The following is a 23617-nucleotide window of genomic DNA, read 5'->3' as shown; positions in this document are numbered from 1 at the left end:
CTGTCTTCAGTTTCTGTAAAGGTAGATAATTTTATTCAATAGTAAGTTCTAGATTTCCTCCAAAACGGAACAGAGCAGCTGTAAGTCTTGGTTTTTGGAACAGCTACGTTCCTTTAGTGTCTTCTAGATCACTGATTCATATCTCCTTAATACTGAAAGTTTACTTTTGTCTTCAGAGCAGTACTGCAAGATTTGTGAAAGGGTGGTTAATGTGACATCTCTGTATGTCCTGTTTGTGTGCTCTATATGCACAGATGTAAGATCTGGTGTATGCTTTGCTTCCCCCAACTGTTTTGGAGTCTTCAGATTGCCTTGATCTCATGAAAAGGGAGACCCTCTGATGTCTGGCTGATAATAAATGGCACTTAATGGGAAGATGTAGTGTATGAACCCTGACGTTCTGGGTGAAGCATGGTGATAACAGCTTCATCTTAGGGTGTCGTTTTGTTTTGCAGCTTCCTGTGTACTTAGCTGCTGATTTGGTTATTCCAACAGAGGAAAGGACTTCAGCTTCAGTCACTGCTGTTCTCTCTGTGTAACTTATTCTTTCCTTCAATCCCCAGATAGCACAAAGGCCAGTGGAAAAAGAGTTGTAGGAGATGTGGCATACGCAACAGCAAAAGAGAAAGCTTCTTACATTACTCCAGTTCCTGGTGGTGTTGGACCAATGACTGTGGCCATGTTAATGCAGGTATGTGAACAGAGTGTGAGCCATCACAAGTCTTCTTCTCTATGTTTGCTTTTGGGGTATATTGCTGCTGGCTGTCAGCACGCTAGGAAGAGAAGTTGGTGCTTCCTCCTTACTCTTGCCTAGAAGCCTAGTTAGTGTTTGCAGACCGATGAAGAAGGTGAACATGAGGAAAATGTTAGGAAGAACAGCTGCCTTGTGGATTTTTGTGTGTGCATGTGTGTTGTTTGTTTTTTCTTTTTAAACTGTACATTCTCAAAACTGTGAAAACTGGTTTGTTTGACAAAGCTCTGGATGTAATTCTAAAACTCTCCATAAGGTAATGGGGATAAGGAGGCAGAGGAAAGCTGCTCCCTCTGTTTATTTTGCTTAAGAGATGGTACTGACAAACAGCACTAAAAAAGAAGCACAGTGAAAGTTGCAACATATATATATATATTAATATTTATATATGAATAAAATATTTTGCAGGACTGGATTTTTATCTATCAGTATCTCTACTGATAGATCCAGGCAAATCTGTCTGTATTCCTCTCAAGGAAATTCAAAGCAAAACCTCATTCTGCATTGTTAGCAATAGTTCTAAATTAAAGCACTTTATATTAGTCGAAACTGAGGTAAAGAGGAGGGGAAGACTCATATAAAGCTCTGTTAACCAACAAGGTTCCTACAGCAGTTGTTGCTGTAATGCCTTTTCATGCTTGATTTAGAGTACAGTGGAGAGCGCGCAGCGTTTTCTGGAGAAATTCCAGCCTGGAAAATGGAACATCCAATACAACCAGCTTACCCTAAAGATGCCTGTTCCAAGGTAATGCTTTCAGTGAAGCTACTGACGATATTCATGCGTTTTAATGCTCACTTCCGTTGGCAAGTTTTGTATAATATAGGGCAAACAAGTATGTAGAGTGTAACTGGGGTTGAAGTTTGGAGAGACGTAAAGAGAAAGCTGGTTGAGGTCTCCCAGGTGAGCAGAGCTAACCATCAGTGGTCCTGTGGCACATGCTGAACATAGGCTTGGGGAATCCTTAGAACATTCAGCTATAAATGTGGTTTTCCACAGACGTTTTGTATGAGCTAGAGACTTGCTGACTCAGCATGTAGCAACTTTTCTATCTGACATGGCAAAAGCCTGGCGCCTTAAAGTGGGAGTTGGTAGAATCCACAAGGATTTGAAAATACGGAGAATGTGATAGCAGGGCCTTACGTGGTATCTACAGAAAGTCATTCTTTTGTATAATTTTGCTTGTTTAATTTTGTTGTTGTTGTCCTCTGAAGGTACTTGTATTCTGCTGTGGCCAATATTGATGGAATTGACTTTTTTGTTATTAGGAAAGGATGAAGCTTCCCTTTCAGAACATAGATCAAGTGCTTTTGACTCATGCTGCCAAAAGCGGGACGTTTGTGAGAAGTCAGTAATATTTACTAATTGCCCTTGCTTTCTTTCTTTCAGTGATATCAAAATATCACAGTCATGCATACCCAAGCCCATTAATCAAGTTGCAAAAGAAATTGGCCTTCTCCCTGACGAGATAGAGCTGTATGGCCAAACTAAAGCCAAGGTTTATCTGTCAGCTCTGAAACGTCTGAAGAACCAGCCTGATGGCAAATACGTCGTTGTTACTGGGTAAGTACTATGTTAACTAAGGAGACATCGCTTACATGGTGTCAGGATGAAGAGAAATTTTGATAGTGGTGCTTGTCTTGTGGTAAGCAGACTGTATGAAGTACTGGCATTAATTGCAGTCAGTAGGTACCTGTTTGATGCCTGCAACTGTTTTGAGGCTCACCTACTATAGGAGCTTCATTGTATCTGTTGTACTTTCTCACTGCAGGATTACTCCCACACCTCTGGGAGAGGGGAAAAGCACCACCACCATAGGTCTTGTTCAAGCCTTAGGAGCGCACCTTCACCAGAATGTCTTTGCTTGTGTTCGGCAGCCATCTCAGGGGCCAACTTTTGGTATAAAAGGTATGAGCTGACTAAATGAAGGGAAGATAGCAGGATGAAAATCTTTGAATGCTGCACTGTAGTTTTACGTAATTCCCAGTTAGGATGGCATTTCTTTAAGAAAGAAAAACCTTGGTAAATTCTTCAGTGTTTTCTCAAGTGCTATGCTGGGACATTAACTAAGCTGCCTTCTTAAAGTCATAATAGAATACATATATTACCACCCTGAGCTAGAGAGACCTTTATTTGCATGCTTTGACTGTTGTCTTTCCATAGGAGGAGCTGCTGGAGGTGGCTATTCTCAAGTTGTTCCCATGGAAGAGGTAATTGTTTATACAAAGTCTCACTGCACAGTTAGTTTGCAGACCTTGAAGAAATATTGCAGTCAGATAACTTAGTATTTTTTTTATACTTCCCAGAGTAGCATTGCAAGAATGATTGCTTGATTTCAGCAAAGCTTTTTTGGAAAATGCACTTCTTTGTTTGTTTCAGAAGAGTGTCTGCATGGTCAGGGAATTTCACAGAACTGAGAATTCCCTGTCCCTCTGTTCCCTCCTCTCTTCTGCCCCAAATTACTGCATACCCTTGAGCAGAGTACATCCTGTACCTCTTTTTCCCAGCGCTGAAATTAAGATTATAATGACTTAATATGTTTTGGAAGCATATTAAATAGTTCTGTCAGCAAGAGTGGTCGTTGACTCCTTCTGTGAGCTATTTTGGTCTGCTTGTGTTTTAGATTACTGACATGGAATGGGAAAAGGGAAAATGCAAATCAATAATGCCAAGACCTGAGCCTGTGGGTGACTGGCACTGCAGTGCTTTTTTTTTCATGTGACTTGGCAACAAGTGAAATCCTCTCTGGGGGCAGGGAACTGACAGGCACATGTAGCTCCTGCTCTTGTGCATCCCCCAACTCTCTTGTAATTACCTGTAGAATCTTACCTTTGTCTTGTGCACCATTGGTTGACAGAGGACAGTTTTTGGAGGAAAAGCAAAAATGATCAAAAGGGCTGTTTGTTCCTATTGGTGCAGCAAGTCCAGAGAAGATTTGATGGGGGATGGGGGAAATGAAAAAATGTTAAGGAGGCAGATGATTGATTTAGTCATGTGCCAAAAGCATGTGTGAATGATAAATGTGACAGTAACAATAATCTCCTCCTGTTTGAGAGTGTTAGTAAGACAAGATAAAAGACTGGGGCGTGTGCAGCAGTGGGAGACAGACCCACACTTGAAATAAACTGGCTGAAAGCTGCCCAAAGAGGTTGTGGATGCCCCATCCCTGGAGGCATTCAAGGCCAGGCTGGATGTGGCTCTGGGCAGCCTGGTCTGGTGGTTGGTGACCTGCACATAGCAGGGGGTTGAAACTAAGTGATCATTGTGGTCCTTTTCAACCCAGGCCATTCTGTGATTCTGTGATACACAGAAAGGACTTCAAGTAGAAGTCCTTTCTACCACATGGTAGAAAAACACGTTGTGGTCTTGTGGGAGTATTTTAATTGTGCATGACTCCAAGTAGTAATGTTTTATGATATAGTAGATGCAATAATGACCTTGATATCAGATGTTTCTGCATGCAGCTTTCATCCCAGAAAACTGTTAGCAAGTGAGACATTTTTCAGTGATGACTGTAGAGCTGAGGTAGTAATAATTGCTTCTTATTGCATATATGTAGAATAAGAAAAATTGGCGTTTCCTGGTTAGGATTTATAATTGCTGTGTGACTAGTTCCACTCTGGCTTTTTTTGCTGTTTGGTTTATAAGACCACAGTAGCAGAGCTCTGACACAGTGGTATCATAGTCTTCTGTCATACCACTTTATTATTGTCAATTTTTCATCTTCCTCCTGTGCTGCACTGCTACAGATAAAAAGAATCATCTTAACAGCAACCTTTCCTTCTCTGTCCTAATACAGGTTTGTCCAATAAACTCTATATCCAAAATCTTTTTTCAGTATAGCTACAGTGCAGGAAGAAAACTCACGTAGACAAACCCACTCAAACCGTTTTTTAACGAGATAGAACCTAGAAAATTACTGGCATTGTCACTGTGTAGTATGTGGTCTGCAAGGCCTGCCTACAGTACTGTGTGTGAGTGGTTAGCTTATGCAGAGCTCTTTGCAACCACAGTTTTATTGCTAGCACCACCCAAGGTTGCTGGCTTGAATTTAGCTCAGATGTGTTTGTGGGAGCAGCAGGAGCTTTAGCTAAGGTATGTGTGAAGCCTGTTGTGCAAGTGATGTGAGTGGGTCAGAAGGAGGGGGAAGGAGGAGCAATGCAGATATGCTGTACCATGTTGTTCTCAGATATTAAGGAATGGTTCTAGTGTAAAAAAAAAAAATCGTATTTGGAAGCTCTGTTCTGGAAGTTTGTAAAATGACATAAATGTGGGGGAGGCATTTTTCTGTTTTAGAGAAATTCTTTCCTCACTTCCACACGCTGCACTGAGCAATCTCTTCCCCCTCCACCCTCACTCGCTTTAGTGTTGCTATTAATATGTCTCTCTCCACCTGTCTACGATGTATTGAAATATATGAAAATTGCAGCAAGATGAGATAAGCGATGTGTTCTGTGTCCTTCAGTTTAACCTTCACCTCACTGGTGACATCCATGCTATCACTGCAGCGAACAACCTGGTTGCTGCTGCTGTGGACACACGTATATTCCATGAACTAACTCAGAGTGACCAGGTAGGATCCTTTCTTGTGGTGTATTTCAACCCATCTCATTCTGGTCAAGATGTTTGGGGTGTGCCAGCAGCACTAACTGTATATTTTGTTCTGCCAGGCCCTCTATAACCGTTTGGTGCCTTCTGTCAACGGAGTCAGGAAGTTCTCAGAGATTCAAATCCGAAGACTACAAGTAAGTTCTCTAGTTTCACACTGGTTTCTGATTCAGTTCCACTTACTCCGCCTTTATTTATTCTGAGTTTGGTTACGAAAACATTTGTGTTGCTCTGTAGGTCACAGAATCACCTAGGCTGAAAAAGACCTTCAGGATCATAGCCTGACTTGTGGAGTAGCCCCATCAATAAACTATGTCCCTTAGTGCCATGTCTGCATACCTCTTAAATACCTCTAGGGATGCATATTCCACCATTTCCCTAGGCAGCCTGTTCCAGTGCCTAACCACCCTTTCCACAAAGAAATTCTTCCTAAAAGCCATTTTAAACCTCCCCTAGCTCGGCTTGAGACTGTTTCCTTGCACCCTATCACTTATCATCTGACGTAAGAAACTCACTAGACCAACCAACAACTGGATTGTCATTCTGATAGCATTTGTTTTCTGCATCAAGCGTGCAAAAGTCTGGTAGCCTATGTTACAGCATGGGTAACAATGAGATGAAGCTTCAAGGGGAAGAATCGTTGATTTGACTTGTTATATGCTGTGTGAGTAACAGTGGGAAGAAGCAGAGAGATTAGTGCCCTTTGTAATAGTGACAATTTAGTGTTCTTAATGTAGTTTCAGAAAAGCCCAGCATTAGTCTTTGTCCGTTACAGTCAGCTACAGATAAAGATGAATAATTCCTGTTCATGTGACAGCCGTATAGATAATGCAGCACCAAAAAGACAGTTTACAAAATTCAGCAAAAAGAGAAGGTAAAGATTTTCTTGTCTCATCCAGATTGAGCAAGCAGGAAACAGAAGAAAAAATGTGCATCCCCTACATCCCTTACTTCTTGGCTCAGGAAAGAGAATCTCAGTTAAATGAGTACACCTACCATTGAACATTGGACCCTGAGCAGGTCGCAGTTCCTCAGTTCTCAGTAATGAATGTGAACCTGTGTGTCCCTGGCCTCTTAACAAATGAGGAACAAGAGTAGTTTTGCATTGGGCTTAACCTTCTGGCTTGAAGGACAAAATCAGACCTGCTAAGCTTATTCCAGGAACAAGCCTGTTTGAACGGTATTCATGCTCTGTCAGTTGCCCACTTGGAGGCCAGGACCAGTAGAATACTTAGGAAGATAAAACTCTAATTTATTAATTAGCTATAATTTTTCTACCATTAGAAAATACATGGCTTGCTTCACTGCTGAGCAAAGTAGCTCTGTCACGTGGCTTGGTAGACTGTAAGGATGCTAATACTCGAGAAAGAGGATCTTTTTCATGGTACGGTGGGGATTTGTTTGTTTGTTTTTAATGATGTACTTGAAGAGGAAGAGAACAGACCTCTTTCTTCCTGCTGTTCTTCTGGAGAAAGTAGGACTTAGCTGTCTAGTTAATTAAAAAAGGCTTGTTCATTCATAAATCAACTCAATCGTTTTCCTCATTTCTAAGCTAGCACTTGTATCAGTCTTGAGATAATTCTTCTCTCAATTAAGCAACTTGGCAAACCGCCCATCCTCTCAGTATGTTCAGGATCAGCTTTCTGGGATGCTGACAGCCTTGTGATCGAATTGTTTAATTCCTCCTTTGTGCTGCTTAACCAGCGTGCTGAGAGCCGTGTCTTCAAATATGTATGGCTGTGTGCAGTGACCCTAGGCAAACTAATGAGAAATGGATGTAAGCATGTGAAACTAATGATTAGAACAAGGCATGTAAGAAACTGCAGAGCTTTCTTTCTTTCTTATGTTTTCTGTAGATGCCTTGCACAAAATTAGGTGACAGGCTGCCCTGACAAGCTCTATTATCTGCACTGCCATTTGCTAGTTGGCAAGCAGCAAGCTCTGCTTCCGGATTTACACTGATATGGATCAATTTATGTTGTTGTGGGCTTGAAAGGATGCTGGTAGGGCATTTACTCCTTATTTCTGAATATTCAGGTGCTGCTGCCAAAGGCCAATTGTTGTAGTGGAAGGTTCATTTCTCTAAATCTTTTCATGATACTTTTTAATTATTATTATTCTTTCCTCCCACAGAAATTGGGCATTAGCAAAACTGATCCTGCAGCCTTGACAGCGGAGGAAGTAAACTTATTTGTGAGATTGGACATCGATCCAGCCACCATAACGTGGCAAAGAGGTACAAGAACCATTGAATTATAGTATTGCTAAAAAAAAAAAACAGCACCAGAACTTATCAAATGAAGTTGCAAGTACAGAAAGAACAAAGTCTTCTGGGATAAAGGGAAGCAAAGCAGTTCTGGTCTATGTGTTCGGTGGGATGGGTGCCTACAGATGGGATCCTGTTTCTAAAGGGTTTGACACCAGGACTTGAACCTTAATCTTTGAGAGTTCAGACTGGGCCTCACTAATTGGTGCAAGTTTCTGCTTGTGGTTTTGATGGTCACTGAGAGGGTTTTCAGTTTGGCAACTGTAGCAAACAGTCTTTCTGCCTGCACACTTAAGAAGGCGCTGTGAGCAAGGAGAGGCTGCTGCTCTGGAATTAAACTGAATTTTAGTCTGCCCGATGGCTCTCTTGGGGACTGACAGCAGAAAAAGGCTCAATGTTTTTTAAAAACATGTTTAAAAATACCTGAAGTAAGATCAATCTCTGGTCTTACTGAATTAATAATTCACTCATGAAAGGAATTTCAGATGGGGAGGGTGGGGCAAAGGTGATTTAGACCCCAGGAGTATTGCTTTTCCTTCTTTTTATGAAAATACAATCTGAAATTACTCTCCAAAACTTGCTTCATAACTTATAATGGAACTAAATTAGTCTGCCTCATGGGAAGTATTTAGAATTTTTCGAGAAGCTCATTACAAAAAAAATAAAAAAACAAAACAAAAAAAACCAGCAAATTTAAGCCATGATCATTTGTGGCTTCAAGGGTAATTTGAAGTTATATTAAATATAAATTCAAGGGTAATTTGGAGTTATAGGAAACGTCATTAAATAGTAGAATCTGACCGTTTTATCCTTTCATTTACAAAATGATAATTTCATTTCTTTTTTCCATAGTAATTTCCTGATTTCATTTTGACTAATAATGGTGAAAAAGAAACTGGAAACCAGCAGCTCCTTTTTTCAAAGAGGTTTTGGATTTGTGGTTATTGAGCACACAGGGAGGTAGACCTCTGGGTGCAGTGCAGTCTGCATTGACTGTGAGCATCTTAACATCGTTGCAATTCAGCTGGAGAGAATGGTGTCCCAAGCTGCCATCCTCTGTTCATGGCCTATCTAGCCAAGAGTTTGTGGTGATATATAAGATGTGGTTTAGGTCATGCAGTGTGACTTCTTACATCTTTCTTTCTTCATCCTCACAGTACTGGATACAAATGACAGGTTCCTTAGGGGAATCACTATTGGACAGTCTCCAACAGAAAAAGGCTTTTCACGAACGGTAATTATTCTTTCTTGCATCTTCTAAAAAAGCACTTTGAAAAGCATGATCCTGAAGTAAACTTCTTCAATTCCAGATGTTTGTCTTACTGGTACCTTGTAAAAGAGACAGCAGAAAGTCTCTTTGACCAAGCAGTTAAATTTGCTATCAATGCAATGTATAGTTTTAATATCTGTTCTTTTCATACCTTTCTTGATTGTTGGATTCCTGAATTGGGATGGCTATGGTGTAGTAACAGTGACATATGAATGCTCTCTACAAATATGGTGCCTGGCAATTGCTAATCTTATGCAGTGCACGTGCTTTGGGTGGGATGCATCTGGCCCTAATCCATATCTGAGCTTGTTATCTAGATACATTGCATATGTAGAAAAATAGGCAATCAGGACCATGATTTCTTTCATCCTTTAAGTAACTGTCAAATTAGTAGTTCAGATGAGTTGTGCCCACAGAAGCCTCTTCTTATGCATCAGGAAAGGTCTCTAGGGTGCCTAACTTCAATGGAGGCGTTGTGTTATATCAGATTGCATTCTACCCTTCATTTGCTATAGAACCAGTTGTTGGTTTTCATGTTGTTGTTTTTTTTTTCTTTGTCTTATACTGTACTGTTTAGCAATGGTTAAATGTGAGTTAGTAAGCTCAGTCTTCAAAAATGTACTGTTGGTGTTAATGTTCTTACATGAATCACCAGTTTCGTGCCAGGATGGAGTCATGTAACAGCAATGAAGTGAGTGTATCTTACTTTAATTTGCAGAAAATAATCTGATTTGAAACTTTGAACTTAAATTGCGTATATTTTGAGAGTAACATTTTAGATTTGTTCTCATGGATGTATGTCTGTATTTATTTCTTATTATGATGGTGATAACTGGCTTCTTTTTTCCACCCCAAGAATTTGAGTAAGGTAAAGATTTCTGCTGAGGAATCTTGATGAATTCACATCTTTATTCGTCTCTTGAAGGCTCAGTTTGACATCACAGTGAGCAGTGAAATCATGTCAGTTTTAGCACTCTCTGACGGCCTGGATGACATGAAAAAGCGACTGGGCAGAATGGTAGTAGCTTCCAGCAAGAGAGGAGAACCGGTTACAACAGATGACCTTGTAAGAGAGCTATTCCATTCTTGAATGCTAACTTTCTTCTATTACTTCGGAAAGTCCTTGGATTGAAAAATATTGAGATGGTTCTGTATGGTTACTACGTAGAATATTAGAGATGAAATGTTAGTCTCTGGAGTTAGTAAAGGATTTCTTCTTCAGCGTGGCTAGCACCTTACACAGAGACTGTGCATACATGTGTTTTGGGCAGGGACAAAGGGTTCTGTGCAATGTACTGTGTATCAAATCAAAACTAGCACTGTAGGAATTGAGGAGGAGTACATGGTGGCTTTTAAATAAAAAAAAAAAAAAAAAAAGCCTATTTACAAATGAGAAGAATTCAGAATGCATCCTGCTGGCCACTCAATTTTATTTTTTTTTAAGCTTCCTGGAGAAAGGAAAACATAAAGCAGGGACAAAGCCTGGTGCAAATTTAATTACAGATGATGAGGTATCTTATGCTGAGAGACTGTGAATACTACAAAAGTCAAACTTGTGGAAGGTTTCCATAAGGCAGCCTTTGTGAGAGGCACAAATCTATTTGCACTGAATGAAATGTTTAATTTAACAGAACTAGTGATGTCTGTTACCAGTATAGTTATAAGCAACAGTGCCAGCTGCAGTACTGTCTTGCAACTGTCCAAGTGCAGTTCTTGAAACATCTGTGGAGTGTGTCAGGTCAGTTAGAACTCTCCCATGCAGTGCTTCAGCATTGTTCAGGGGATAGCTTGTGCTCCAGGTGCTTTTTCCAATATTCTGTAGGTAACAACGCTTTGTGGAGAAGGTGAAGGGAACTGAGATCTGTATGTGAACTGTGCCCTGTCACTTGGCTTCAAGACAGAACACGGGCTCAGGACTGTTCCACTAGTCAACAGAGGAGTGCTACTGGTCTTCTGTTGTATGTTTTTGTTTTATGTTCATCCCACAGTAACTCTGAGAAGCAGTTGATGGGCAGTATAGCCTGACTGTGGACCTTCAGCAAAAGAACTAGGCTGGGAAGCACTTATCTGTAAAGTGTCTTGATGTGAGACATTTGTTGGGCATGAGAAGGAGCACGTACCAAAGTTCTGTAGGTAGCTTTGAGATTTTAATTCCTGATGCTAATGTGCTGTCATGCTTTAACCTTAAGTACCAGAGTTAAATCCCCATTCTGGAAAACAGAAGTCACTCCTGCTGCCCGTCAATGGTGGGAACTTGTGTAGGGAGTTGCTTTATGAGTTTCACATGGGATCTAAGACTTGTAGTTTTTAAGGCTTTTTCCTCTTTTTTTAAATTTTTGTGTGCTGTGGAGTGGATGATGATAGCAGGTCTGTCCAACAGGTCCTCAGGTTTTGCACATTTTTGCAGGTGGTGGGCACTGGCTTGCTTGGTTAGGACTGTGCTTCATGCCTCTCATACCAGCCAGAACATGGTGATTGTAGAGACCAGACTGACACAATCAGATACCCAGATCCTTCTGCTGTGATATAACCAGTATCACGAGGGCCAGTATCAAAGGATCTGGGGAGAAATGAGGAATCAAAAACTGACTCTGGGTTTTCAGAGAAGAAGGTGTATTGAGGTGCTATTGATTGACAGACCTGAAATGTCATCATGGAAATCTTGCTCTGTATCTTTCATTATTCTAGAGATGACTGAAGTTTAAAGCTTATCCATTAAATGTTAACTAAGCTTTCATGTAGCAAGATTGAGACTAATGAAACATAGCAGTGAATGTCTTTAAAAAAATATAGATATATAATTGAGTGCTGCAATTCAATTGACATTAAAAGGGGAAAAAGAAATTGTCTTGAAAAACTTTCCCTGCTTTTTGCCATTGAATGGGGTGCAGGAAAGCATGTGTACCTAAGGGTTACTTTCTCACTGCTCTTCCTTTCTCACCTCATTATAGCACTGAAAGAGCAGTTTGTCTTCACTGCTAAGCAAGGTCATAATGGAAGAGGCTGCATTCAGGAGAAATCAGCAATTGCTGCATATTGTGCAGCAACCAGCATATTGTGCTGGTTGTGTTCCTGCAGGCTCACCAGAAGGTCTCGACACAGCATAGGAACTGTCTCAGTACATCTGGAAACTGATAGCTGTCTTTGCTTTTTCTTTTAGGGAGTGACTGGTGCTCTGGCTGTCTTGATGAAAGATGCTGTTAAGCCAAACCTCATGCAGACTCTAGAGGTGAGCATGGATGATTTCACTCTGTGTTCTCAGAAGCAAGGAGGATCCGGTCAAGCTCATTCATCACAGTCAGTGTGGACTTACTCTGTTTAGACTTAGAAGCTTATTGTGGTTTCCTACCTAAGATTCAGGTCTGCCATCAGCATGTGGATGGCCCTGGGGAAGAGCAGTACCTTGCTGTGCCTGTTTTGTTGAGCAATGTCAGGAAATGTTTTGAAAACCTAGATGGTATGGGTGCAAGAGATTGGCAGAGTTGCTAAGATTTAGCCATCCATTTCCTAAGTGGGTTAAGATCTCCACTTCTGCAGATTATGATAATCCAGTTGGTGATGCAGCCCTTAGTACTGATAACGAATATTTAATCAGAAGGCTTTAAGATCTGTTTTCTAAGAACTTCTTTTTTTAAGCTTCAGGTACTGTAGTGCTTAGCTCCTGAAATGATGCAGATGTGCAAAATGTTACCCTCTGATTTTCTTTATTTCTCTTTGCCTCCCTCACCCTCCTCCATTTCCTAGGGAACCCCTGTGTTTGTTCATGCGGGACCTTTTGCCAATATTGCACATGGGAATTCTTCAGTGTTGGCAGACAAAATAGCACTGAAGCTTGTGGGTAGAGAGGGTTTTGTTGGTAAGTGTGTGATATTTGTTTGTTTTTCAGGAAAAAATTTCCTCTTTTTTTTTTTTTTTTATCATGACTACCTTTGCTGTTTTTTGTTTTTTTTTCTGTCCCAGAAGAAACCTCTGATTTCCGTAATCAGAGCATGATTTCTCTGCCCAACATCCTCTCACAAACTTCTATGTTGTTGGTTTTTTTCCTATTCCAGTTACAGAAGCAGGATTTGGTGCAGACATAGGCATGGAGAAATTCTTCAACATTAAGTGTCGTTATTCTCATCTCCGGCCTAATGTGGTGGTGTTGGTTGCAACTGTCCGAGCTCTGAAAATGCATGGAGGAGGGCCTGCAGTAAGTAGTAAACAAGGTTTTATTTAGGTCTGAGGGGCTTTTGTTCCAGTCCAGCCACCTAAAGCTCTGTAGGGTTTGATTTGCTTATAATTGTCTTGAGATTTACAGTAATCCATATGTCCCTTGCAAGCTGCTTCGCTGTAGTATGTTACATATACATACTGGCTCATCTTATGTTCCCAAAGAAGTATGCTGGGGCACATTTGTATTTGCTGTCATCATAATCTTAGTTTGTTGTACTGTGAGAACATCTTGGCAGTCTTTTTTTTTTCTCTTAGAAAAAAAAAGGATCAGGCTGGAGTAGAACAGTGTATCTTGATGCAGTTTAATAAGAATCAAGTGCAAATTGTCAGAATAAAAATCTTGTCGGGTACTCCCCCCATTTATTATATTATTATTTTTTAAATTCACTCTCCAGGTCACTGCTGGGATGCCCTTGCCAAAAGAGTACACGGGAGAGGTAATCTTATCTTCATTAGCTGTTGTGTCAGTTGACCAATTAACTGTAGTCGTTACACGACATTATCATTCAGTGCACGTGTGGATAGCTAGTGTGTGTCATTTCTGTAGCTAGCAGGGAAATGCTTCCTTGTACAAGCTTTAATGTTCTTTTTTCTTTTCTGTTCTAATGCTGTTACTTTGGCTCTGCTCTTTCAAGCATTTATTGTACTTGACCTAGCCAGCACTCAGAGCCTTCCTTTTCTCCTGAGCTTGCATAATTGTCTCTACGCTCAATTTTTCATAGTGATGTCTGCTCGGTGTCCCTTGACCCTCTCAGCATAGAGTGATTGCCCTGCTGAAATATTGTGTCTGAAAATATTCGGAGTGCCTGTCTAATTGCTCCCTTCTTAGCAGCAGCAGTTTTGTTTTCCCCCTGCCCTTCTTTTTGCAAGCAGGGAGGAAAGTGAACTAAATCTGCTTCTGCCCTTCTGCCTCAAATAGTTATGTACACTTGGGTAATTGATCTGGTTCAGCTTTTTCACTTCTAACACTTCTCTATGGATTACTCTTTTGACAAGAAGGGATGAAATGTCTTCCATGAATAATCTCTGATGCTGTAAAATGTAAATATATATAAAGTGAAAGCTGTTATCACAAACTTCAAACAAATGTCACGAAATTCACTGCTAATGATATTCAATACATGAAGACGGATGTGTCATAGAGGAAAGTGAGGTTTTACTGTGAGGAGATAATGAGCATAGTATTGACTTAATAACAAAAAATGATCGTGGTTTCTCCTACCTTGATTTTCATCTTCAGCTACAAAGTTATTAGAAACATTCATTCCTTTTCCTGTTTTCCATGCAAGACCATGCACTGATCCTAAGTGTTCCGAAAGCAGCTCTGAAATTTTGCCTTTGTGGTTTCCGTTCCTGTTTTGGCACTTAAATAATGAGCTATGGATGCAGTGGATTTGGAGCAAAGGTTTCACTGTCTCTCATAAAATCTATGTTCTGCTTGCTCTCTTTTTTTTTTTTTTTTTTTTTTTTTTTTTTTTTTTTTTTTTTTTTTTTACAGAACCTTCAGCTGTTGGCAAAAGGTTGCAGTAACCTAAGCAAACAAATCCAGAACGCTCGGCTGTTCGGTGTCCCAGTAGTAGTGGCTGTCAATGCTTTCAAGTAAGTGAGCTGGGCTGTGGAACTGATGCATGAGAATAAAATGGTGGCACTTTTTATGCTACATTTAACACACTGTCTTGTTTTCAGCACTGTCAACGATTCTGCAGTGCTTGAAGATACTGAATAAATAGTGGAGCTCTGCTCAGTCATTTCAAATGCATCCTCTAGTTTAGTTTAGCTTAGGATCTTGTGATCAATGACTTACGTGCCACTGCTTACAGCCGAACTGGCTAAGTTCTGTAGACCAAAGGTGCTTGTGATAATATGGAATCTAAGCTCATAACAGATGGTGAGGTGCCTGTGCTGGAGACCACATTGCATTCAGTGGTCTGCAGTATGGAATCATGCCAAACCAAGGAGCATTTAAGGCTCTGCATGTTGTACTACAGAGGAAGCAGATTCTGTGTGTGGTCTTTCTTTATACAGGCTGAAGGGCTTTGAACTGCTGTGTTAAAGCTGATGCCAGTTGAAGCAGAGTAGCCAGCTGAGGGTTGTTCATCTGAAGTGAATGTGTATTAGCTGTTTTAGAGAAAGTATGGTTTTTAGCATAGTGTGCACATGATATACAACATCTTAGCATCAAATCAGCAAGTACTAATGCCTTTTTGAGTTCTCATCTGAAAACAAGAGTTGTGTTGTTGATACAAGCACAAAGTCTGGAAAACTGTTGCTGGCAGTCTTGGGTTTCTGCATACAGTGCCAGGCCAAGGTCTTGGTCGCTTTTTGTCTTTGCGTGGCATCCTTCACCAAGGTGGAGCAGCCTTGTGGCAGATAACTCCTCAATAGATATGGCTTCCTGATGGCTGGATCCTGTGATTCCAGTATTTAACTTCTGTTGACAAGAATGAGAGAAGGGTAGAACAAACCATTCATTTACTGTGCATACGTTCTGATACAAATACACAAACTTTTTCTTTACAGGACAGATACAAAGGCTGAACTGGCTCTTCTGGTACAACTGGCAAAAGAAGCAGGAGCATTTGATGCTGTGGAGTGCACTCACTGGGCAGAGGGTGGTAAAGGAGCTGTTGCATTGGCTCAGGCTGTTCAGAGAGCATCACAGGCACCCAGCAACTTCAGGTTCCTCTATAATGTAGAGGTAAGAGCTTGCATGATTACAGAGGTACTTTTTTTTTAAAAAAATAAGTTGGAGATTAGTTGGCATGGCTTAGTTGACTGAAAGTTGCCTAAAAGTCTGCTCAGAGAACCTGAGAAGAAACGGCTTCTGGAATATAATGTTTACTCCACGGGTCTCAAATATCTAATTTGTTACTTCCTGTTGTTTTGACTACTAAATGAAATATAGTTTACTTTCGATAGTGTAAGATGCTGCTCTGACACAACATGAAATGGCAAACAGGTTACTGCTGTGACAGACAGACATGTTCCATGGTATGGAGAAGTTTATTCTTTGGCCCGTGACTTGCATTCTTGTCAGAATGACAAGACTGGTACAACTGTCATCAAACTTGTTACCTTACTCGAGAATTTCTGGGTGTGCATGGTGCTCCCTATGAGAATATAATAGGCTGTGGAACAGCAAATGAAATGTCCATTTCTAACTTGTTTCTTTCTCTGGAAATAAGTCTTACAGTTTTACAGTACAGGTCAGGTGGAAGAGTGTGTGTGTGTATTTCTAGTGACTTTGTACTTAGACAAATTTGATGGTGACTCAGAGGTGACAAAGTCACTGTTAGTTACCATGTTGTGGCCTGAAAGTGCCTAGGCTGTGCTCACCTGCCTGTCTTTTTTTCTAGCTCCCTGTTGTAGATAAAATCAGAATTATTGCACAGCAGATCTATGGGGCAAGTGACATTGAGCTACTTCCAGAAGCACAGGAGAAAGTCGCCGTGTACACTAAGCAGGTTAGTTTTTCCCTGTCACCTGATACTCAGTGGTGTTTTCATTTTATAATAATCATATTGAAGTGATGTTCAAACTGCATATAATAGGGGATCATCACCCAACGTGTGTCCAGGGCTCACTGGATGCTGCCATGGCAGAGGAGGATGAGAAGGTATTGTGGGAAAGGAGAAAGTGGCCCTGGCTTTTAGTGCAGACAACAGAACTAATCTGTCTCAGTAATACTTCTCTAATAATGCGTAAGGGAAAAAAGTGGAAAGAGATTCAGTAATCTCTCTATGTTCTCCCATGTATACTTTCTGCACTCCCCAGTTTAACAGTTTGGGAATTGTGGAACTACAAATGGTCAGACTGGTGCTAAATAGTCTCTGGTTTTTGTTATTGCTGTTTGTTTAATTTTTTGTCATGTCCCACTGAGTTGTCCAATCAGTTTTTAAACCCATATAGATTTTGGGCAGTCACAGCCACATTTTTTCTTCTTGAACATGACGTTCTTGTAAATTTACCTGCTTTTCAGATACCTTCTGCATTATTGAAGGTTTGTAATGGGTTGTGTAGAGGAAGGCAAGGTGAGAATTGTCCATACTTTGTTTAGTGTGCTTGAACAGTTTTACTTCTAGATTTCATGTACTGCTGGCATATGTCATTTCTTGTTTTTTGTATTTCTTGTAAATTCCTTTACAATTCTATTAAAATACCATAGCTGTGTAATTGCTTCTTCCTCACAACATGCAATTATATTGATCAAATACTTCTCATTAACCCACTTCAGCTCTATGAGCACCTTAGTTCTGAGCTAGCTCTCTTCTGGGAAGAGAGTAGAAAGTACGCTAGCTATCTAGATATCCAGCACTTCCATAATGCTTCCATACCATTAACCTTTTCCTCAGTTGGACGTGCTGGGATCCATAGTTATTCTTCCTGTAATAGTAGGAAGAGAGAAAGAATGAGGATGCAGAATGGTCAATGGATCAGATAGGGCAAAGAAATTGCATTAAAATTACCTGGTAACACTGAGGATAATGCATGGAGGTAAAATAGGGCTGTAATTTTTGCATACAGGAATGGTTACCGTTTTTTCACTTACTTCTGTCCTCTTTCTCTTTTCTTTTTCATTGTCGTGCCCAGGGCTTTGGAAACCTGCCAATCTGCATGGCTAAAACTCACTTATCATTGTCTCACGACCCTGAACAGAAAGGAGCACCTACAGGCTTTATTCTGCCAATCCGAGACATTCGGGCCAGTGTTGGTGCTGGGTTCCTGTACCCGCTGGTTGGAACGGTGAGTGAGTGAGTAAAACCCTCAGCTGTGGGGTGAGAATAGCACTCCATGTACAGCCAGTTATGAAAGGTGTCTCCAATGAGAAGAGCTTCTTATCATCTGTAAATGAAGTTTTAGTTGTCCAGTGCATTAGATGCCCTTTGTAAGTTTTTTTCAGGTGGAAGAGGGGAGCTAAAATAAACCATGTGAGCATTTGAACATTTAGCGAGCCCCCAGTGTACTCTCCATGTGCCACAACTCAGTCTTCTTGGAATGCAGGAAAAGGGAGAACTCTGCACATAATGAATTGTGGGAACAGCAGGCTGACAGAGGGGCCTGCCTGATGCCCCTGGGACTTGGAATTCCTGATGCACTTTGCAGTATTGCAGCTGAAATCTCTGCGCACCAGCAGATAGCGTAGAACTAAACTTTTCCACAGCTTTCAAAGCAAATAACTTTTGATGAGACAGCTCCAAAGCAAAGCTGATCTGTACTGTTTATTTTTTGTCAGTCTCCCTTTCCATTATTTTCTCATCGTTTTGCTGATCATCTGTTTGCTGTTTGGACTGCATCAATTCCAACAATTTATTTCACTGTGCCCTTGAGTTCTTATTTTCTGTTGAGATGATTGTCACATCAGCTGAGAACTAACAGAGTAGCTACAATGGAAGCAGGATTCTGGCATAGCTTTGATATGAATGGGCTGGCAGAAAGAGGAGCTACCTGCAAAATGAACTAATGTTCAGCTTTGTCTCTAAAGAAAGAACGTTAGGATGAAAGGCTCCACTGGAAATCTTATCTGAGGAATCTATTCTGGGAAAATGTTAAGTAACTTCTTAGGTTATTGCAGGAGATGGAGCAGTTGGAGCAAGCAGTTCTGTCTTTCTCACTATTTTTGGGTCTCCACCTTTTTTTTTTTTACTGAAGCCTTCATGGCAATGTTTGTCTTAATAATCTGTCTTTCAAAACTGTTAGTGTCATATGGTTGAGATGCTGAAATTTGTTGATTTAAGAGTTGTTTCCTTTCCTCCTTCAAACGCTAGCCCTCAGAGAGCCAGGTAAGGGTTTCCAGATTACCCCAACAAAAATAAAATAACCACATCCTTCTTTTCAAAGAGTGCTGTGTGTTCTGGGATGCAGTGAAAGACAGCGTGTTCATTCCTGTTTGTGACTTTTTTGCAAGCTAAGATTTAATCCAAACAGTGATCATTTTTAATATATTTTTTTAAGTACTGCAGAAGGAAAGAGTACACAGAAGTAATGAGACAGACAAAAGATGATTACAGACATTAAAGCTGAAGTTTTGTCTCCTTTTTTAATGTCTTCACTTTCTATGAAGCTGGAGTTTCCTTCCTGCTCCTTTCACAGATCTGTAACGTTTAGTTGGGCATGCAGTTAATCATGATGTTAACCTTGCTGGAATTAACAGTAAGCCCTCCAAGTGGGGACATGAAGATTTCTCTTCTGTGGTGCCTACTAGGCCAGGAAAGGGATGTCCTTTTAAAAAGCAGCCCATTTTGAATCAGACCATCATTTTCAACCCATTCAACAGGATATGTGCTAGCCTCAGAGTAATTTTTGGGCAGCCATTGAACTGTGAGCTGAAAACAGAGCAAACATGCAGCTCTCTGCAGAAGTTGTGTGACATTTGAGGTGAAACTAATCACCAGTGTGTTAATCTTGTTATCTGAAGTTGATTGAGAAGGTATGTCACACTTCACTTTTCTCAGCCTCTGAGTTTTGGGTTTTTTCCTTTCTGGCTCGGAGTTGAAGCTGTTGTACTTGAATGAAATACTTTGAGATATAAAAGGAAATACAAGGATCGTCTAGATTAAACTTTGAGCGTGAAATGGTAATGAAAATGAAGCAGACAGTTTGAACTCAAACTGGTTGGATTTCCTTCTTATATTGTGCCACTGGAGAACTGAAAACAAATTATTGATTCGTCTCTTTCGATGTCTTACATGGCATTTCTTCTGGAAGTTGTGCAAATGCTATAAATAATATGTTCTAGTTAGTATTGGTTTTATTTAAACTTTGTAGGGGAACTGATAATCTGAGTGGTCTAATTTTTTCATGCAAATAGTGAGAATTGCCCTGCATTCTTTTCCAGCATGTGAATGAAAGAGAGGAGGAGGAGCTTCGTTTCCCTAGCTCTGAAAATAATCGAGTGCATTAAGCATCATGGACATTTGTGCAGAAAATTCATAGCCTGAAAGGAAATCAACCCTGTAGCACATAAAAATTCAGCACATAGTTTGCTTTTAGGTAATAGATAACAGAGTAGCCTCTGTGGGCTGCCCTATGGGAAGGAGAGCAGGAAAACTGACCAATCCTTTCAAAACACCAATGGCAAGAAGGGTTGCATCAGGCCTGTATTCATCAGCACAGCAACTCCTGTTGTAGTGACTGTTGCTCTCAGCTCTTGCTGTGGCCCTCTGGACGTGTAGGTGGAGACCCACAAAGCTCTGCGATTCTCCAGAGATACATAAAGAGGTGCTTTCTTGTGCTGCACAACAGTGGCAGGGACTGTGGTGAGAACTGAAAAACGCTTCCAGATGCTTCAGATCTTGTAATACTTTGCTCATGAAAGCAAAAAATGTTCATACATAAAGACAAAAGGAATGAGAGCCATATCTGAGGTCTGCTCTTCCCTGTCCTGGAAAGCAGCAGCTATGACAAAAAGCTGGTACAGATGTAGCAGTCATTACAAAGGGTATGATTGAAGTGACTTTTACCTCTTACAAAGCACGTACTTCTTGCAGTGGTATGGTACATGTGGGACTGCAGTTAGCACTTGTAATAGCTTAAGAAAATGAGGTGGGATTCCAAAAGCTCCCAGAACAGTTTTGAGAACTGCAGCAAATGCTTAACCTTGCTGCTGAGCTTATTACCCAGATTTGATTAGTGTGCAAAATATGTATGCAGGGAGAAAATACCAGGTTTCTAAGGAGGTCTTTAATCTAGTGGAGACAGGCATAAGAATTACTGGTTGTGAAAGACAAGGCTGGGTGATGTAGATGTGAAGTGAAACACTGAATTTTTGTTTATGGGGTAAATGACCACTGACACAAGCTGTCAAGCCTGGTCACAAGTTGTCCACCTTCATAAAGCATCCATGTTAATCTACATGTGCTGCTGGGCTAAACGCTGAGTTATGGAACCAAGTTGTCATCTGCATTAGTAAATCAGGCCAAGTGTAGTCCCTGCTGGCTTTGCTTTTTGCAGCTCTGAAAGTGGGTTTCAGCAGTGGGGATGACTTGAAAGGCCTGGCCTGAGGCGGGTGCAGAGTAGGCAGCTGTTCTGCTACCTTCAGTCCTCCTGCTGCACAGCCATTCTGACCTGTGTGCCACAGAATGGCCCAGTCAGGAAAACAGACCTCACCATTTCTGTTTCTGTATTGCTCATGAAAGCAAAATATTCATACATAATAGGGGTTTTTTTGGGGGGGGAGGGTTTGTCTGTTTGTTTTAAAACCTCTCATGTCAACAATAATTATTCCTAATTATAACAGTTCAAAAATTTTAGAGAGTTTTAATCAACTGGGACTTTGCAATCAGCAAAGCTGTATTTAAACGTGCGTCCTCGTTTCGGGAGCCAGGAAGCTGCCACAAGCAGTTTGTGTCTCCCTGCAGCAGCTCTCATGTAACAGCTGATCCATCAGCTTGGTGCTTGAGTGCTCGGCCACATCTTGGGCAGAACTGGTCATTCTGTTAAATTAGGAGTTCCTGGTTCTTGTGATACACTTCAGAATGGTGTCTGACCACCCCCCAGCTAGTATGTTCATAACTGAGGTGCTGCATGGGCTGTTGCTAACACGGTTCCCAGCACAGAATAAGTGTTATATCTTCTGTTCATTTATGCTGCTTCCATCTTAATGGTTTATCTTTTTTGTTACCCAGATGAGCACTATGCCAGGACTTCCTACAAGACCCAGCTTTTATGATATCGACTTGGACACAGTGACAGGAGAAGTGAATGGGCTCTTCTGAAAAGAATTTGTGACCAAAGCTAGGTGTCACCTTCAGGTTAGAATGCTTTCAATATTTGGGCTTGATTTCTCAATTTGAGATAATGGAACTAAGCCAATTTCATATTATGCCATGTGTTTCCAAATAACGTGATTATATATTTCAGCCTGAAAGTTGCCTTCAGTGCTGTTTAATAGTAATTAAATTTATTTTTCTTTTTAGCTCCCAGAAGAACACCTGATGAGTCATGTAAATGAAACTATTCACTGATCTTTTTTGAAGTTAAAACAAGATATGACTGAGAATACAGTGCAAGAAGTGAAAAGAAGAGTGCTAAAGGATAGAACACTTATTTTTAATCAGTAGTAATTCTTAAAGTACTGTTTTCCAAGCTAGTTGAAACTAAGTATATAAAGTATATTTCCTGTACAACCTTCCTGCTTCGTAACTGTAGCTCGAGCAAAATACAGAAGCTTGGGTTTAGTGATCTCTTAGAACCACAGAATCATTTCAGTTGGAAAAGACTTTCAGGATCATCAAGTCCAGCCAGCTAAAGGACAAACTAAGACAGTGAGCACACAAAGGAGAAAAGATACATTTATACGATCTCACCTTGATTCGGTGAGATTTTAGTAATTAAAAACCCTAAAGCTGGAGCTGTTTGAAACAGTCTTGGGACCTGGCTGTCTTAACAGTAGGCATGGATTATCTTGGGAGGTCTCACACGCTATTATAATATTCCTACTTGTCATCCTGAATTCTGTATCCCATTTCTCACACTATGGGAGGATTTGCTGTGCTTTGAAATCACACCAGTTTCTTTTAAAAGAGGGAACAAGGAAGAATCCTTTTGTCATTTCTTAGCAGGAGTGCTCACCCTGGCTTCTGCTGTGAATTACCCCTGCAGACACCTGAGCCGTGCCAGATTTCTCTTTTAGAAAGCCCAGCTGTGACTGCTGTAATTCTTACCACTGGAAACAGAACTTCTGAGGGTCAGGTCTGTTGAGACCTCTCTGGGCTGTGCCCATGGCTTCTGCCAAAAGTGTCCTTTGAACCATGTTTTGCTCAGCAATAAGTACAGTTAGGCCATTGAGAAGCCTTGTTTTCTACGGTACCTTTTGGGTGAACAGAAGCCATGTGAGCAGTGATTGAGTCATTTGTAGTAGGCTTTGTCAACAGGCCAGAAATCATTTTGTAACAGAAATAGAGTTTCTGCCAAATTTTTAACTAATCCAAATAAAGGGTAAAAACTTCAAATGCTTTTTGGGTTTTAATGTACGTGCTGAGATTAATGAAGTAGAACTTATTTCTGTGATTAACTGAGTAATGCAGCAGTCCCAGTATTGACAACTATAAGTGATCGTTGCAGGAATAAGTTGCCTGCAATGCACCACTCTGTGTGTGTTCTGTCTTGTTTCCTTTCCTGGATGGCGTGTGTCATCTATAGGAAATAAACTGCCTGAATTATTCAGTGGATTGAGTTTACTTGCAGTTGACTGCAGAAGATCTGAATTAAGATGCTAGCTTTATTAAGTTTGACTGCCCTGCTCACAGCTGAATATTTTTGGCTTCTCCTTTCTTCATAGACTTGCAAGGCCCATCTGCTTGCATCCAAACTGAATCTGAAAGCATTCTGATTTTGGTGAGAAATGGGAGAGTTGTGGTGTAGGTGTGCACCAATGTAAGGATGCATCTGTAGTATACAGATACTAAGTACAGAGAGAGCAAGTTATTCAGTAGGGGAGAATAATTATATAAAAATTACCTAGTTGTCACAGAAGCAGAGACAGAATAATTTAAATTGTCGCAAGCACAC

At 40.6% G+C, this 23617-nt stretch overlaps 1 protein-coding gene across 3 annotated transcripts in view; it reads left to right on the top strand.

Moving 5' to 3' along the window:
• Positions 1-23058, top strand: part of MTHFD1 (methylenetetrahydrofolate dehydrogenase, cyclohydrolase and formyltetrahydrofolate synthetase 1) — a 38232-nt gene extending 15174 nt beyond the window's left edge. For 2 of the 3 annotated variants that reach the window (XM_042814207.1, XM_042814208.1), the window contains exons 9-28: positions 564-691; positions 1399-1496; positions 2139-2312; positions 2521-2657; positions 2913-2959; positions 5215-5322; positions 5420-5494; positions 7491-7593; positions 8781-8857; positions 9819-9959; positions 12054-12122; positions 12638-12749; positions 12946-13085; positions 13504-13545; positions 14607-14707; positions 15629-15806; positions 16465-16572; positions 17699-17851; positions 21733-21858; positions 22024-23058. In XM_042814207.1, the coding sequence (XP_042670141.1) occupies positions 564-691; positions 1399-1496; positions 2139-2312; positions 2521-2657; positions 2913-2959; positions 5215-5322; positions 5420-5494; positions 7491-7593; positions 8781-8857; positions 9819-9959; positions 12054-12122; positions 12638-12749; positions 12946-13085; positions 13504-13545; positions 14607-14707; positions 15629-15806; positions 16465-16572; positions 17699-17851; positions 21733-21822 (2081 nt within the window). In that variant the 3' untranslated portion in view covers positions 21823-21858; positions 22024-23058. Of the gene's footprint in view, positions 1-563; positions 692-1398; positions 1497-2138; positions 2313-2520; positions 2658-2912; positions 2960-5214; positions 5323-5419; positions 5495-7490; positions 7594-8780; positions 8858-9818; positions 9960-12053; positions 12123-12637; positions 12750-12945; positions 13086-13503; positions 13546-14606; positions 14708-15628; positions 15807-16464; positions 16573-16659; positions 17073-17698; positions 17852-21732; positions 21859-22023 lie in introns of those variants that run through there. The other variant, XM_042814209.1, reaches the window with a different exon arrangement.
• The last annotated feature ends 559 nt before the right edge of the window (positions 23059-23617 follow it).

The sequence above is a fragment of the Centrocercus urophasianus genome, unplaced genomic scaffold, assembly GCF_019232065.1.
Source record: "Centrocercus urophasianus isolate 14NV4802_14NV808 unplaced genomic scaffold, USGS_Curo_1.0 seq_14, whole genome shotgun sequence".
Lineage (NCBI taxonomy): Eukaryota > Metazoa > Chordata > Aves > Galliformes > Phasianidae > Centrocercus > Centrocercus urophasianus.
Note: the sequence above shows the minus strand (reverse complement) of the source record. Positions and strands in the feature narration are given on the sequence as shown.